This window comes from Lagenorhynchus albirostris, chromosome 5 (assembly GCF_949774975.1).
Source record: "Lagenorhynchus albirostris chromosome 5, mLagAlb1.1, whole genome shotgun sequence".
In the NCBI taxonomy this organism is placed as follows: Eukaryota; Metazoa; Chordata; class Mammalia; order Artiodactyla; family Delphinidae; genus Lagenorhynchus; species Lagenorhynchus albirostris.
Genome location: NC_083099.1, coordinates 129,868,730 through 129,882,478, shown reverse-complemented (window position 1 = coordinate 129,882,478; position 13,749 = coordinate 129,868,730). Strand labels below are relative to the sequence as shown.

At 34.7% G+C, this 13,749-nt stretch overlaps 1 protein-coding gene across 1 annotated transcript in view; it reads left to right on the top strand.

The window, feature by feature from the left end:
• The window catches only part of LTN1 (listerin E3 ubiquitin protein ligase 1), a 55,104-nt gene extending 42,889 nt beyond the window's left edge, over positions 1 to 12,215 (top strand). The window contains exons 25-30 of the mRNA XM_060150800.1: positions 979 to 1,165; positions 4,654 to 4,825; positions 5,696 to 5,916; positions 7,614 to 7,808; positions 9,085 to 9,252; positions 9,850 to 12,215. Of these exons, the coding sequence (XP_060006783.1) occupies positions 979 to 1,165; positions 4,654 to 4,825; positions 5,696 to 5,916; positions 7,614 to 7,808; positions 9,085 to 9,252; positions 9,850 to 9,912 (1,006 nt within the window). The 3' untranslated portion in view covers positions 9,913 to 12,215. The remainder of the gene's footprint in view (positions 1 to 978; positions 1,166 to 4,653; positions 4,826 to 5,695; positions 5,917 to 7,613; positions 7,809 to 9,084; positions 9,253 to 9,849) is intronic.
• Positions 12,216 to 13,749: the final 1,534 nt, after the last annotated feature.

Here is a 13,749-nt window from a genome sequence, read left to right as displayed (position 1 = left end):
GATGGGATACTACCAGCTGATTCTGGCAACAGTATAAAGCCTAAACTGTACGAAGAAGCAAGCAGAGGGGGACGCCATGCCAGAAGTCGTAGCAGTGCATGGAGGTTAGTGTAGAAAGTGGAGAGCTGTTGTTTGTAAAATCTAGTGACGGTATGGAATGGAAAAGGGTTGGTACATGAGATGGTGGTCTTGAAGGTAAAAACTTAAGGGTAGAAGCTTAAAGAAGACTTGTTTATGGACTGGTAGTAGGAAACCACAAGGGAAGAAAGATCACAGAGGTGGAAGGAGAGAACCAAGCTAGAATGTCAGAGAGAAGAGAGTTTGACAGGAGATGCACGCAAGTATTTCACTTTTTGAGAATCTTATAAGCTCATCTGTAAGTGTTAATGAGTGCAGTACTTCCGTAAAGAAGAAAATTACTTCACATTGTCATGAATTAATGTGAATGTTAAAATTTACTTCATTGAAGAAACATAGAGTCTTATGATCTTTTTACCCTTTATAGGATGATAAAGGACCTGATAGAATTTGTTAGCCCTAATCATTCCCCTGACTAGCCAAGGGACTTCAGACTAATAATTTAGCTTCTCTGGGTATCTGATTTTTTTTTTCATCTATAAAACAGAAGGTTGAAATATATGTTTTCTAAAAGGGTCTTTCCTTTAAGTGCTAACTTCTAGAGTTCATATTTTATAGCATATTTTATATATTTATAAATATAAAAATTATATTTTTATTTTTTTATATTTATAAATATGGAAATGTAGGTATATATTTATATAATACTTTATGTCTTTCAAATTCTGTAACTGCCTCTATGTGAATTAGGGGTCAAAACTGAATCTATAAAGGGGGACTTTTAAAATGTTTTTTGGAAAATAAAGATTTTTTTTTAAATGCTTGAAATTTATACATGCTGTCAATTTGTTAAGGGACAAGTTATGAAGAAAATTGTGGTGCTTAATCATTGATTCTTAGGTCACCACCAGCAGCACTGATGTCTCTTCTTAGCACTCAAGAAGACTTACTAGAAAATGTTTTGGGATGTATTCCTGTTGGACAGATAGTTACTATTAAGCCACTGAGTGAAGACTTCTGCTATGTTCTGGGATACCTCCTCACTTGGAAATTAATACTTACTTTCTTCAAAGCTGCTGCATCTCAGGTAAATAAAATGAGACGACTTTTGACAGTTCTGTCCTATATGTATTTCTGTTACTGTCCTAAACCCTTTTCTTCCCCTCCTTTTGGAAAAAAAGGGGAAATGCCTCACATTTTAATCTAATCTTATCTGGCTAATTTCAGACATTCTGCTAAATTTATTTCTCTCTCTGCTTCCTCATCCTCCTACAGGTTTTTACACACACACACACACACACACACACACACACACACACACACACACACACACACACACAGTTTTTTTGCAAAAGTAATTAATCTCTGGAATGTGCTTAGATTAATTTTTTTTTCTAACTGAATGTAGCCACCAAGTCCTTTTATTGCAGGAAACCAGATTTCTATAATTTAATTTTGTGCTACCACAGTAAAGAGTTTCAAAAGAATCGGATCTTGCTATTCTTTTTCCTTTGGTCAACTTCTGACTCTTGTGGAGATGTCAATTACTACATCATTGGAAATTTGCCTTACTTGAAAATCAGTGTTCAGAGAAAGATCTGTGAAATACTACCTTATATAATTCAGACTATTATCACTAAATATAGAAAATATCCTATTGTAATTATTTTGACCAAATTATTTTAGCAGGCACTAGGTGTCTCTGTTGTCTCATGTTTAAGAAGGAAGTTGGAGAAATCTCCATTTTTAAAAATTCTTTTGACAGATTCCCACTTTTAAAAAGATTAACACATTGATTGAATCAGTTTAATAAAGTAGGTGGCTTCTTTGACAGGTTAATACAAAAAGACTTAATTATTACATATTTAAAGTGTGACTAAACATCTTGGCATTCATTTCCAATGTAATTTTTTAGAATCCTTAAGTTATAATTTATGTTGCTAATAACCCATACCTTGGTATAAATATAGAAACATAAGCACTTTTGCATTTTTTAAGGGGAAAATCAAATCACAGAGGCAGCACTGATCTAGATGTTCAAATTATTTTATTTCTTTTCAGTCCTACCACTTATGTTTGTGATTTGAGCTAATTTTAATTCGCTGTATGATGTATTTCAAGAGCTCCTTGTTAAGCTTTTAAATTTGTTTCTTAAAATATTATTGGTCTCTAAAAAACTACAGCAAATTGAAGTTTTTATGTGTAAGAATTTCGTTCTCGTTATCGTATATTCAGAAATTAGGAATCTGGCCACGCCTCATCTTTCCCATTAGGCCAGAGTGGGGGAGGGGGAGGGGGCACAAAGCATTACAGCAGCATTTACTGAGCCTAGAAATTGAACTGAGCTGTCAACAGATAAACCAGCATAACCCAGTAAATAACACTAATTAGAGGAATCCTTAAACCGAAAAATTTTAAAAAACTTTGGTCCTTAATCTGAGTTGTTTTTAACGTTCTTCTTAAAACTAGTGAATCAGATTGCATTAGAAGCAAAGGTGTGTGTGTGTGCACGCACGCGCGTGTGCACGCACGTGCACGCACCTGTATGTATGTTTTTTATAGTTTTGTTGAGATATATTTCACATATCATCAAATTTATTTAAAGTGTACAGCTTGGTGTTTCTAGTGTATTCACAGAATTGTGCACCTATCACCACTATCTAAATTTAGAATAGTTTCAACATCCTTCCACCCCCCAAAAAAATCCCTTACCTATCTGCAGTCACTTCCCATTTCCTTTCAAACTCCCCAGCCACTGGCAACCACTAATCTATTTTCTGTCTCTATGGATTTGCCTACTGTGGACCTTTCACATATGTGGCCTTTTGTGTCTGGCTTATTTCATATGGCATAATGTTTTCAAGATTCATTCGTAGTATAGCATGTATCGGTATGGCATTACTTTTTATGCCTAAATAATATTGCGTTGTATGACTATACCACATTTTGTTTATCCAGTCATCCAGTGGGCATTTAGGTTGTTTCCACTTTTTGCCTATTGTGAATAAAGCTGCTGTGAGCATTTGTGCATAAATTTTTTTGGTGTACATATATTTCTCATTTCTCTTGCGTTGTATACCTAAGAGTGTGATTGCTGGGTAATAGACATGTGTTTTTAAAAGCCCAATGCTATGTGTATTAAGTTTTTTAAGAAATTCTACTTTGCTTCCAACTTTTTATTTTGAAAAATATTCGGATTTACAGAGAAGGTGGACAGCAGACATCATGATGCTTTACCAAAAGTATTTAAACATATGTCTCCTAAGAACAAGACATGTTTCAACATAAATGTAATATAAATATTACACTCAAATTTGATTTCAATGCAGTAATATTATCTAATTTGTATTTAAATTTTCCCAGTTGTCAGATGTCCTTTATAGTTTTATTTCCTTCTATATTGAGGTTTCAATCAAGAGTCATGTTTGCATTTGTCTGTCATATTTCTTTAGCTTATAATTCCTCTACTTTTCTTTGGTGTCATTCACCGGATCAGTTATTTTGTAGACTGTCTTCCAGTTTGGATTTGTCTGGCAGTTTCCTCAACATTAGATTCTGGTTGCTTTTCATCAAGAGTATTTACTGCACAGTGGTGATGTATTCTCAGTGCCTCACCTCAGGAGCACAGAATGTCATCTGTCCTTTTATTGGTGATGTTAAGTTTGGTTACTTGGTAAAGGTAGTGTCCTCCAGATTTCTTCATTGTAAAGGTTCTTTGATCATTTTTTTAAGAATCAGTTCCAAATACTATGGCTTGATCTTTGTATTTGACCATTCATAGTGTTCAGAAAATGGTATATTTGTACTATGAAGAAACATAGTGTAAGAAATAATTTTAAAACGGGTACAAATACCAAAGAGCTACAAGGTAAATGTTAATGAATGAAAACTACATTACTGAGGAACAAGTCTAAAGCACATGTCTCACATAGATACCTATAGTACACCCAACGGTGCCAAATTTTCCTGTTTTTTTAAAAAGAAACCAGAAAAAGAATCCATATTTTTTGTGAAATGTCCTGATTTATAAAACAACTAATGAGAAGACCCCAAGACATTTTGAAATACTAGTTTGTGCTGTCATAAAGGGATGCTGAAATGTTTGATATAGCATGAGGTCAGCCATAAAAATGGGATTCGTTTTAAGCAGAATTTTGAAAGATTAGGGATTATGTTGCGGAAGGAACTTGTGGAAGATTTGGGAGGAGAGTGAGCAAATCGTCTCTGGGGAATGGTGAATAGATTTTTCTCAGCTCAGAGACTCCAAGTGGATGTGAACTTATCAACAGGGAGACAGTTTGAGAAAGATGTTAGAGGCATATGTCTGATAATGAGGGGATAGTGAAAACTTCTGCTAGTTTATGAGAAGCGGGAGCAGTGCCTTCAAATGACACAACTGGAAAGTAAAACTGTGGCATATATTTTATAGGACTCTTCCATGTCATTCTCAGTGTTCAAATGAATTCATTTTTGTATTGTGTTCTTGTACAGTCTGTTACACGTTAGTTTGTTCATATCTACTGATTTTCTTCGTTTAATTGGGTTTCCTAACAAAAATTGTTTACTCTCCACCAGCTTCGAGCTCTGTATTCAATGTACCTTCGAAAAACAAAAAGCTTGAATAAATTGCTCTATCACCTGTTCAGGCTTATGCCAGAAAATCCGACCTTTGCAGAGACAGCTGTTGAGCTCTCCAATAAGGACCCTAAAACATTCTTTACAGAAGAACTCCAGTTGGGTATTAGAGGTCAGTATGATGTGTGTTTGTGTTCTTTCTTAGAGACTAGGTTCAGATCAGGTTATCCTGAGGGCATGGAGAATAATCCCAGATGTGTGTCCTGGCTATGAGAGTGTTGAAGTGCCAGATTTTCCGTATTTCTCTAAATAGGACATATAATTAGATTTTGTGCATAAGGTTGTTAAGAATTTAATTAATTTTTGAAGTTTACTTTGTTGAGACTATTATCTTTTACTAAGTAAACAAGTATTTGTTATGCAATATGTTTTGTAGGCCTGTAAATAAATAGTCTTCAGTTGGGGAAACAAAGATAAGTAAAATTTATTTTTCACTCCGGGAGCTCACATTTTAGCTGAAGGGATAGACATGCATGCATCTAGCTGGGCCGCAGTGTTCTAAGTGATTTCCTGAGAATAGGAATTTTTTAAATGCCTTGGAGATCTGAGGATGGGACTTTGTCTTGTGAGTACTGAGGTGGGATTCTAGAACTTTTGCATAACACATCAGTGAGCTCTGGGAAAAGTAAAGGAGGCCAGACTCTTTTTCATAATTTATAAGAAAAAGAATCTTTATAATTCTTCCTCCTCTTTGAACTGTGTGTGTTTCACTGTATTTGTGATCTTTCATGTGAAATAAAGAGTGCTTTCTAAGCAGATTTTTCAGTGTCATTCAGGATTTTCATTATTTTTACAGTTCTAATTGTTCATTTTGAATGTGTGAGAAAAAGCTAATACTCGAGTTCTGGTTTCTTTGGTATGTTTGTTTTATGAGCACTAGTGTTAAGGAATTGAAAATGATTTTCTAAGAAAATACTAATATTAGTCTGTTATTCTATGTAAGAAATATATGTTACTAACTAAGAATTTGTTTTTTCCTCAGATACCTCAACTCTTCCATACCATATTCCACATTTGGCTTGTTCAGTCTATCACATGACATTAAAAGACTTGCCCGCCATGGTTAGGCTGTGGTGGAATAGTAGTGAGAAGCGTGTTTTCAATATTGTAGATAGATTTACAAGCAAGTATGTTAGCAGTGTTCTTTCTTTTCAAGAAATATCTTCTGTGCAAACAAGTACACAGCTATTTAATGGCATGACGGTTAGTATTGTCTTGGATTTTTTCTAGAAAAGTTGTTTCAGTATTGGTTATGTCTATCAGTTGTAGTGAGTATCATCACAATTGTAACTCTTGGTTCAGAATTTACAGAAATTGTCCACTTTATTTTCGGATTATTGGATATCAGATCTCAATGCATAGGTTAAAATGATGTTATAATTTTATTTACCCCCACCAAATAGTTCTTGGACATTCATTAGTTAATTCAAAATATATATTGGAATGCTTACAGATGCCAGGCACTGTGTGCCAGTCACCTGCAAAATGAACAGTGTAGAAGGGTCAGATTCCTGTCCTGTAATAACATACAGTCTAATAAAGGGAAAAGAGCGATACTGATAATGGTTTTTTTGCATTGGAAACTGGAAAGTGGCACATTAAGAGGAATAATGCTCTGCGGTCAGAGTGGGAAAAGTTCATCTGGCTGAGGGGATTAGGTGAGACTTTATGGAGGAGTTTTACTTTGAGATAGGCAGGATTTTCTTATGGGGAAAAGCATTTAATATAGAGAAAACAGTGTGGTAAAAGCAAAAAGCTTGAAGATGGGAATGTAATTTCTGTGATGGCCTAAGAAATGAATAGCCCAGTATTCATATGGAGTAGGATTCATGAAGGTAAATAGAGAACAAACTGCTTCTATGATGAACTGGGGACATACTGGGAAAGGCCTCAAGTAACAGTCTAAAATATTTGGGCCTATGTAGCCACTGAAATTTTTCTTTTCTTTTTTTTTCTTTTTTTTTTCTGTCTGTGTCGCGTGACTTATGGACCTTAGTTCCCTAACCAGGGATTGAACCCGTGCCCTCAACAGTGAAAGTGTGGAGTCCTAACCACTGGACCACCAGGGAATTCTCTGAAATTTTGCTTTCGGGGCAGTGACACTGTCAGAGTTATAATCTGTGAAATTTCTGTGACTGAAGTCTTATAACATGGGCTGTTGGCATGGAGCTTGGGTTCAGGTGAATAGTTAGGGAGACTTGTAATGTGTAGACATTATGAGGAGGGCCCAGGGAAGGCAGTATCAGTGAGAATAGTCCTTAAAGGGGGAGGGGATGTGAGAAATTTTATGGTGATTTATCCAAACTTGCAACTAGTTAATATCTGGAATGTGGTAGAAGGAGAATTTTAAGAAGATGCTACGGTTTTTAGCGTGGAAATAGGAAAGCCAGAGGAATAAATCTTTAAAGGATGATAATTTGTGTTTTATGTTGAGTTTGCAATGCTAGTAAGAAAATCAAGATCAGGTATAAATATTCTGGCAGTTGCTGGTTGGCTCTAAAGCTCAGGAGAATTCTGTGGTAGAGAAAGACTTGAAAAACATCTAAATAGAAGTGATATTTGATATGTTAGCTTTGGAAAAGAAAGAATAATAATAACCCATTCTGTTATTGGTCTATGCAAAAACTATGATGTGACAAGCCTAATATACTAAAACATACTTTTTAATGAGTAGTGCATTTCTTTTTGAAACATCTTTGAATGTCATAACATCACTATAAAACATTTCAGGTATTTGAACCTATTTATTAAACATCTCATGTCAGATAAGTGAACACTGTTTACCTGTGTTTTGTTTGAATGAGGACTGGCTGCTAGCAGTCAACCTGTCAAGATGGTTTTTGAATGAAAGGGAAGAAAAGAAATTTGGCAAAAAAAATATTACCTTCCATGTGTTGCAGGTTAAAGCTCGAGCTACTACTCGAGAAGTCATGGCCACTTATACTATTGAAGATATAGTTATTGAACTTATAATACAGCTGCCTTCAAATTATCCATTGGGTTCAATAACAGTAGAAAGTGGGAAAAGAGTTGGAGTAGCTGTTCAGCAGTGGCGAAACTGGATGCTGCAGCTAAGCACTTACCTTACCCATCAAGTAAGTGTCTGTGTACACATTTGGCTTTCTAAACTAGAGAAAGATTGCTGATTTACTATTTGAAAGGGCCATAAAACAAAAATATATCTCTTCTGCTTAAGTAGAAATAGATACTGTATTTTGTTGGATAAACAGATACATGCCTAAATGATTTGAATCTGCCAAGCTGGTGGGGTTTTTTTTGTTTTTTTTTTGTTTTTTTCCCGCTGCTTTGGGTCTTCCTTGCTGCGCACGAGCTTTCTCTAGTTGCAGTGAGCGGGCGCTATTCTTTGTTGTGGTGCGCGGGCTTCTCATTGTGGTGGCTTCTCTTGTTTCGGAGCACGGGCTCTAGGTGCGTGAGCTTCAGTAGTTGCAGCACGTGGGCCCTAGAGCATGCAGGCTTCCATAGTTTGTGGCACATGGGCTCAGTATTTGTGGCACATGGGCTCAGTAGTTGTGGCACACGGGCTTAGCTGCTCTGCGGCATGTGGGATCTTCCCAGACCAGGGATCAAACCCATGTCCCCTGCATTGGCAGGTGGATTCTTAACCACTGTGCCACCAGGGAGGTCCCCTGCCAAGCTGTTTTAATTTTTCAGGCTCTACAGCTTTTTCTCTTCTGGTGTTTGAGAAGAATTGACTTCACTTCATTGACATTGTAGATGATACAGAACAATACATGGTATTAAAGTTTGAGAGGGAATCATTTTGTGAGACATGGGACAGATGAATGTCTTCTGAGCTACTTTACTTTAACATTTCAACTTTCCTTCTGTGGTTAGAGAAATCCCAGTACTTTCAAAGACCTTTGCCTTTTAAACAAATTGTAAGTTTCTAGTTTTGTTTGCACATTGTCATGTATCTCAGACATTCTACAGTAAAGAAAAATTATTTTAAAACAAGTATATTCACCAATATTGTAGAGCTGGAACAAATCAGCATTTGAGTAGGTGAGATAGTTAATTTCATCATTTTTAGTTAGAAGTTAGGAGAGCTGATCCAAATGATTTAATTATTTAAAAAGTTTCATCAAACAATAAGCTAAGACTATAAAACTTGAAAATTGGGGCAGGAGCCTTTCTTTCAAGTCTGCCTTTAATGTAGAAATCTGGTTCCTAAAACCTGGGAGGTCATTTTAAAAACGAGTATTCTTAAAACTTAGAATCGTGAATATAGCCAAGCAGATTCTCTTCTCTCCAAATTATAATACAACTTTAAAATTTGTGAAACTGAATAAAAATAATACTGGTGGTCTTCAGTGTGTATTGACTTTATTTATCTATTTTTCTTGTTAACAGAATGGCAGTATTATGGAAGGCTTAGCATTATGGAAAAATAATGTAGACAAACGTTTTGAGGGTGTTGAAGATTGTATGATTTGTTTCTCAGTCATTCATGGTTTCAACTATTCTCTTCCCAAAAAAGCCTGTAGAACATGCAAGAAAAAGTTCCATTCAGCCTGCTTGGTAAGCTAAAGAGAAATTAACTTATTTATATCTTATATATAATATATATGTATGATATCTAACCTTGGAAAACAGTAGATGTTAAACTCTTAATTGTGGTTAATGGGAGACATATTAAAAATGATTTTTCAAAATTTGTGAAAGATAATTAGTAATTTACTGAGACTGGTGGCATCAAAGCCCTTTAAAAAGTGGATGTTTCTAAAATAGCCCTCGGCACTCAAAAAATAGATGGTCTTGTAAGATCTACACCGTAAAGGAGACTGAAAATATTGGAACTGAGAGCCATCTGGCATCAGAGCTTTTTGCTCTTTTTAAACAGCGTATTGGAAAGAAAGCCACCCTATGTTCAGTTCCTTCACAGGAGGTCTTCCTCACACATCTTTGTGGTTGTGTGCATGAGCCTAGGTGGAAAGCTTCACAGTGTGGCCTTTGGAAGGAATACTGAGTTGTGTTGATTTTGGGGATGAGCGGAGGGGAGCAAACATTTCAGTATTCTCCCTTGTCTTACTTTATCATTTGAAGGTAACTTTAGATGTGTATGTAAAATGGCAATTTTAAAAGTTTTTAACATTTAAATACACTTTTCTTTTTCAGTACAAATGGTTTACGTCTAGCAACAAATCCACTTGTCCGCTCTGTCGTGAGACCTTTTTCTGAGATTTTTTTCTTTTCCCCATTGGAATTGATCCCTGAAGTAAATCAAGCAAAGGCAGTGGATTTGGATTCATCTTGAAGTGTTGATGTGAGAAGGCCAGTGAGCATTCTTTCAAATAGGACCTTCTCTGGAAAATTATTTTGGTTAATGTAATGATCCTAAAATCAGGTTTACTTACCTTTAGATTGCTTTGTAAATGTTCGGAAACCTTTTCTTTTACATAAGAATATTACATACTGGAGAGAAAATATTTATATTAATAGTTTAATCTCTTTGTACATTTAAAAATAAACAGGGAAAAACCCTAAATTACAGAACTGGAATTTGTGAAAGCGTTCTACAACTGTATTATACTGATAAACCCATTCAGTTTGTTGATCTATGTTCTAGAACAGTCTGAGTGAGGTAAATGAATTGAGAGGGTTGATTTACATTTACAGATATTTTAAGACTTATTTATTAGTTATGACAACAAAATTAATTAGTATTCTGATATTTATAGATTATTTTAATGATAAAATGACATTAAGCTATTAATATAGCTTATCTTAAGCTATTTAAAGCATGCTCTGAAATCCTATATAAAAGAGTATAAACTAAACTTTAAGGTGCCTCCATTTGTAAAGGGTTATGAAATTCAGAAAATTAAATTCACAACACGGACCTTTTACTGTAGAAGAAGAATTTCCTTGTACTAGTGAAATTTGAATTGCAGACTTGTCAGTGAATTTATTACTCAGTTGGAATGAGTCTCCAGAGGGTGAGAATTTGAGAGAAACAGGAGTTAGATTATTTTATTCGTGAAGCAGAGTGGTAGTTATTCCTCTATCAACAGCAAAGAAATAAATGAGTTATTTCTGAAACTTAAGTGGTGGAAAAAACAAAAAATATAAAAATGTAGTAGGAGCCTTTCAATTTTGTAAGCAAATTTTGCTATTCTTACAGGTCAAAGTTAGACTAAATTAGAGAGTTGCGGGGAGGTGATTTTTTCTAGCCTTCCGAAGTACAAGTTAGGAATTTTAATACCAAGTAAAATTCAGTTTAACAGGCTGAAATGGGGTAGGTGAAAACCTGCCTTTTGCCACAGCGCTATTGCCCTTAAAAATCGTGCCCAAAATATAAAAGTGTGGAAGTTTGGAACTTGGAATAATTTTATTGCAGTCTTCCATCACATGGGAAATATTAGCATCTTTAATAGCAAGGTTACTTGAAGAATCAGCTAATCATCTCTGTTGCAAATGTTTAATTGGCAAAAAGCAACTCATGTTAAATAAAATTACTGCTTACCATCAACTGGGTAAAATGGTTATTATTGAAATAGTATGAATGTGGTCAGAGTATCGTAGTGGAGAGTGAAGTATTACGTGTGAGTTAAAGATCTCGAGTTGTATTTGTAGACGCAGTGTCCGGCCCAGTTTTGTCTGTCTCCTAAATTTTTCTCTGTAGTATTTATTATCTTATAGTCTTGAGGCTCAAGGAGTCAGTAAGTGAAGTACAGATAGCAAAATGCTACTACCTCTTCTTAACCCCTTTCTTAAAATATTCTCTCTTTTTCTGTGTCTCTCTCTGACATGGTAAACCCAAAGGATTGTGTTACTCCTCTGTGAAAATTACACACTTTTCCTTTAAAAATTGTTTTATAGTAAGACTTTGTTTATAACTTTTCCAGGATTGGTACATCTTGATTTCTGACCCAAACCCCAAGTAGAAAAGAAAAGGGAATAATGGAGCATTGTTTTTCCACATTATTATTTAGGGCATCAGGTTCTTGGTGAAACACTATAATTAAGTGGGATACCTACTCTTCATACTTAGGACTCTTAGCACATTTCTTTGAGACTTGTAAATATAAATGTAAAGCTTGTTATTGTTTATATGCTAAAGAAAAAGCTTTCCAAAATAAGACTGAAATTCAGAATATCACATTAATTAAAGTTTATTTATATATCTTTGTTAACTCGAGAGCATCCCTTAAAATTCTAGCATAAGGACATTTTAAAATTGCATGAGATTCAAAGCTCATTAGGAAAATTATTAATTTAAAACCCTAATGTAAATTGCAAATTTTAGAATTTATTTTTAACTCATATTTATCACATGCTGTAATGTATGTACATAAGTTCTGTGGCTTAAAATAATTAATATTATTACTTGACAAGTTTTTGTGGTGTGAATACTTAATGTTATTATTTGACTGTTATACCATATGTGCCCATTAAAATTCTTTTTAATTGCAAAATACTTCAAATATACATAATAATAATAATATAAATGCCCTTGTACTCTTCATAAACTATTTTGCCATATATGCTTCTGATTTTTAAAGAAATAAAATGTTACTCTTTTGTACTCTTCCCTGAGGCCATCTCCTCCTTCCCTCCATAGAGCTAACCCACTATTCTGAAGTTGGTGTGACTCCTTTCTACTTAAGATTTTATACTTTACCATGTGTTTACATCCATAAATAATATATAGCAGCTTTTTAAAAGTTTATGATAGCCTATCACAAGTGCTCTTTTGTAATTTGCTTTCTCATTCAACATAACTGCTGTTTAGTATCATTATATCAGTTTGCTTACCATTTCCCTCACTAATGGTCATGTCAACTGTTACTGTTTGCCATTTTGAACCGTGCTGCAAGTGTACATTCTTGATAATATTTTCTCATGCAAATGAAATGTGCTAGATATTCTGGACATATGCACCCACATGGAATTTCAGGTGGTAGATACTCTATGATTTTAGATGTATGCTCTGTGACTTTAGATGTTGTCAAGTTGCTCTCCAAAGTGGTGTGCAAGTTTGCACTCCCAGTGGTAGTGTAAGAGAATTCTGGTTTTCCTAAGTCATCACTAAAACACTTAGTCTCACCACTTTTGAAGTTTTCCAGTCAGAGCTGTGAGATAATAGCTGTTTGTTTTAGTTTATATTTCCCTGGCTACCATGAATCTTAGCTTTATTCCATATATTTATTGGTCATTATTTTGTGAATATATTATCTATGTGCCTATTTTTCTCATGGATTTTATATATTATTATTTTGATCCTAATGCTGTATCTCTTACAGGGATTCTTCAAGTAGGTGGCTTGACTTTAACATGGTCTGTAGCTGTCTTTAATTATACAGAATTTTTCAGTTAAATTGATCATTCTTTTCCTTTATGCTTGAGCCTTTTCTGTGTTAGGTTTAAAAAATTGGTTCCTTCCCTGAGGCTTAAAAAAATTCTTTTATACATATTTTGTTCTAAAAGTTATGAATTTCAAAATATACCAAATTCACCTGGAACTAAATTTTGTGACTGTTGTAAGGTAGAAGTCCTGCCCCATATTGATAGCCAGTTTTCATAATATTATTTGTTAAATAGTCCACCCATTGCCCATTGACTCTGTAGTGCCTCCTCTCTTATATTACCGAATCTTGTATGTGTATTGGTTTCTGGCCTCTGTATTCTATTCCATTGGTCTATTTATCTGTGTTAATTCTACACAAATTTTTTTTTTCTTTAAAAAACTGCTTTATAATTAATCTTGAAGAGTAGGCGAGTAGTCTTTTACTCTTGCTCTCCTTTAAGACTTTTCTTGGATAGTCATATCCTCTGCATCCAAGAACTCCCTTTCCCCCTGCTTGTTTCCTATCATGGCCAATTTGTCCTTACTACAATGAGTTGTCTTATGGAAGAATTTGGCAGGTGTCCATCCTAGGTTTTATCTGGTGGAACTTAGGAGGCTCTTTGAGCTTTGCCAGATTTTATACTTTAGGTTTTAAAGTCCAGTTATTCTGTTTGCTTGTTTGGTTTTCAAAAGTAGAGGCCAAAATTTTGTGTATTTATGGTGGAATC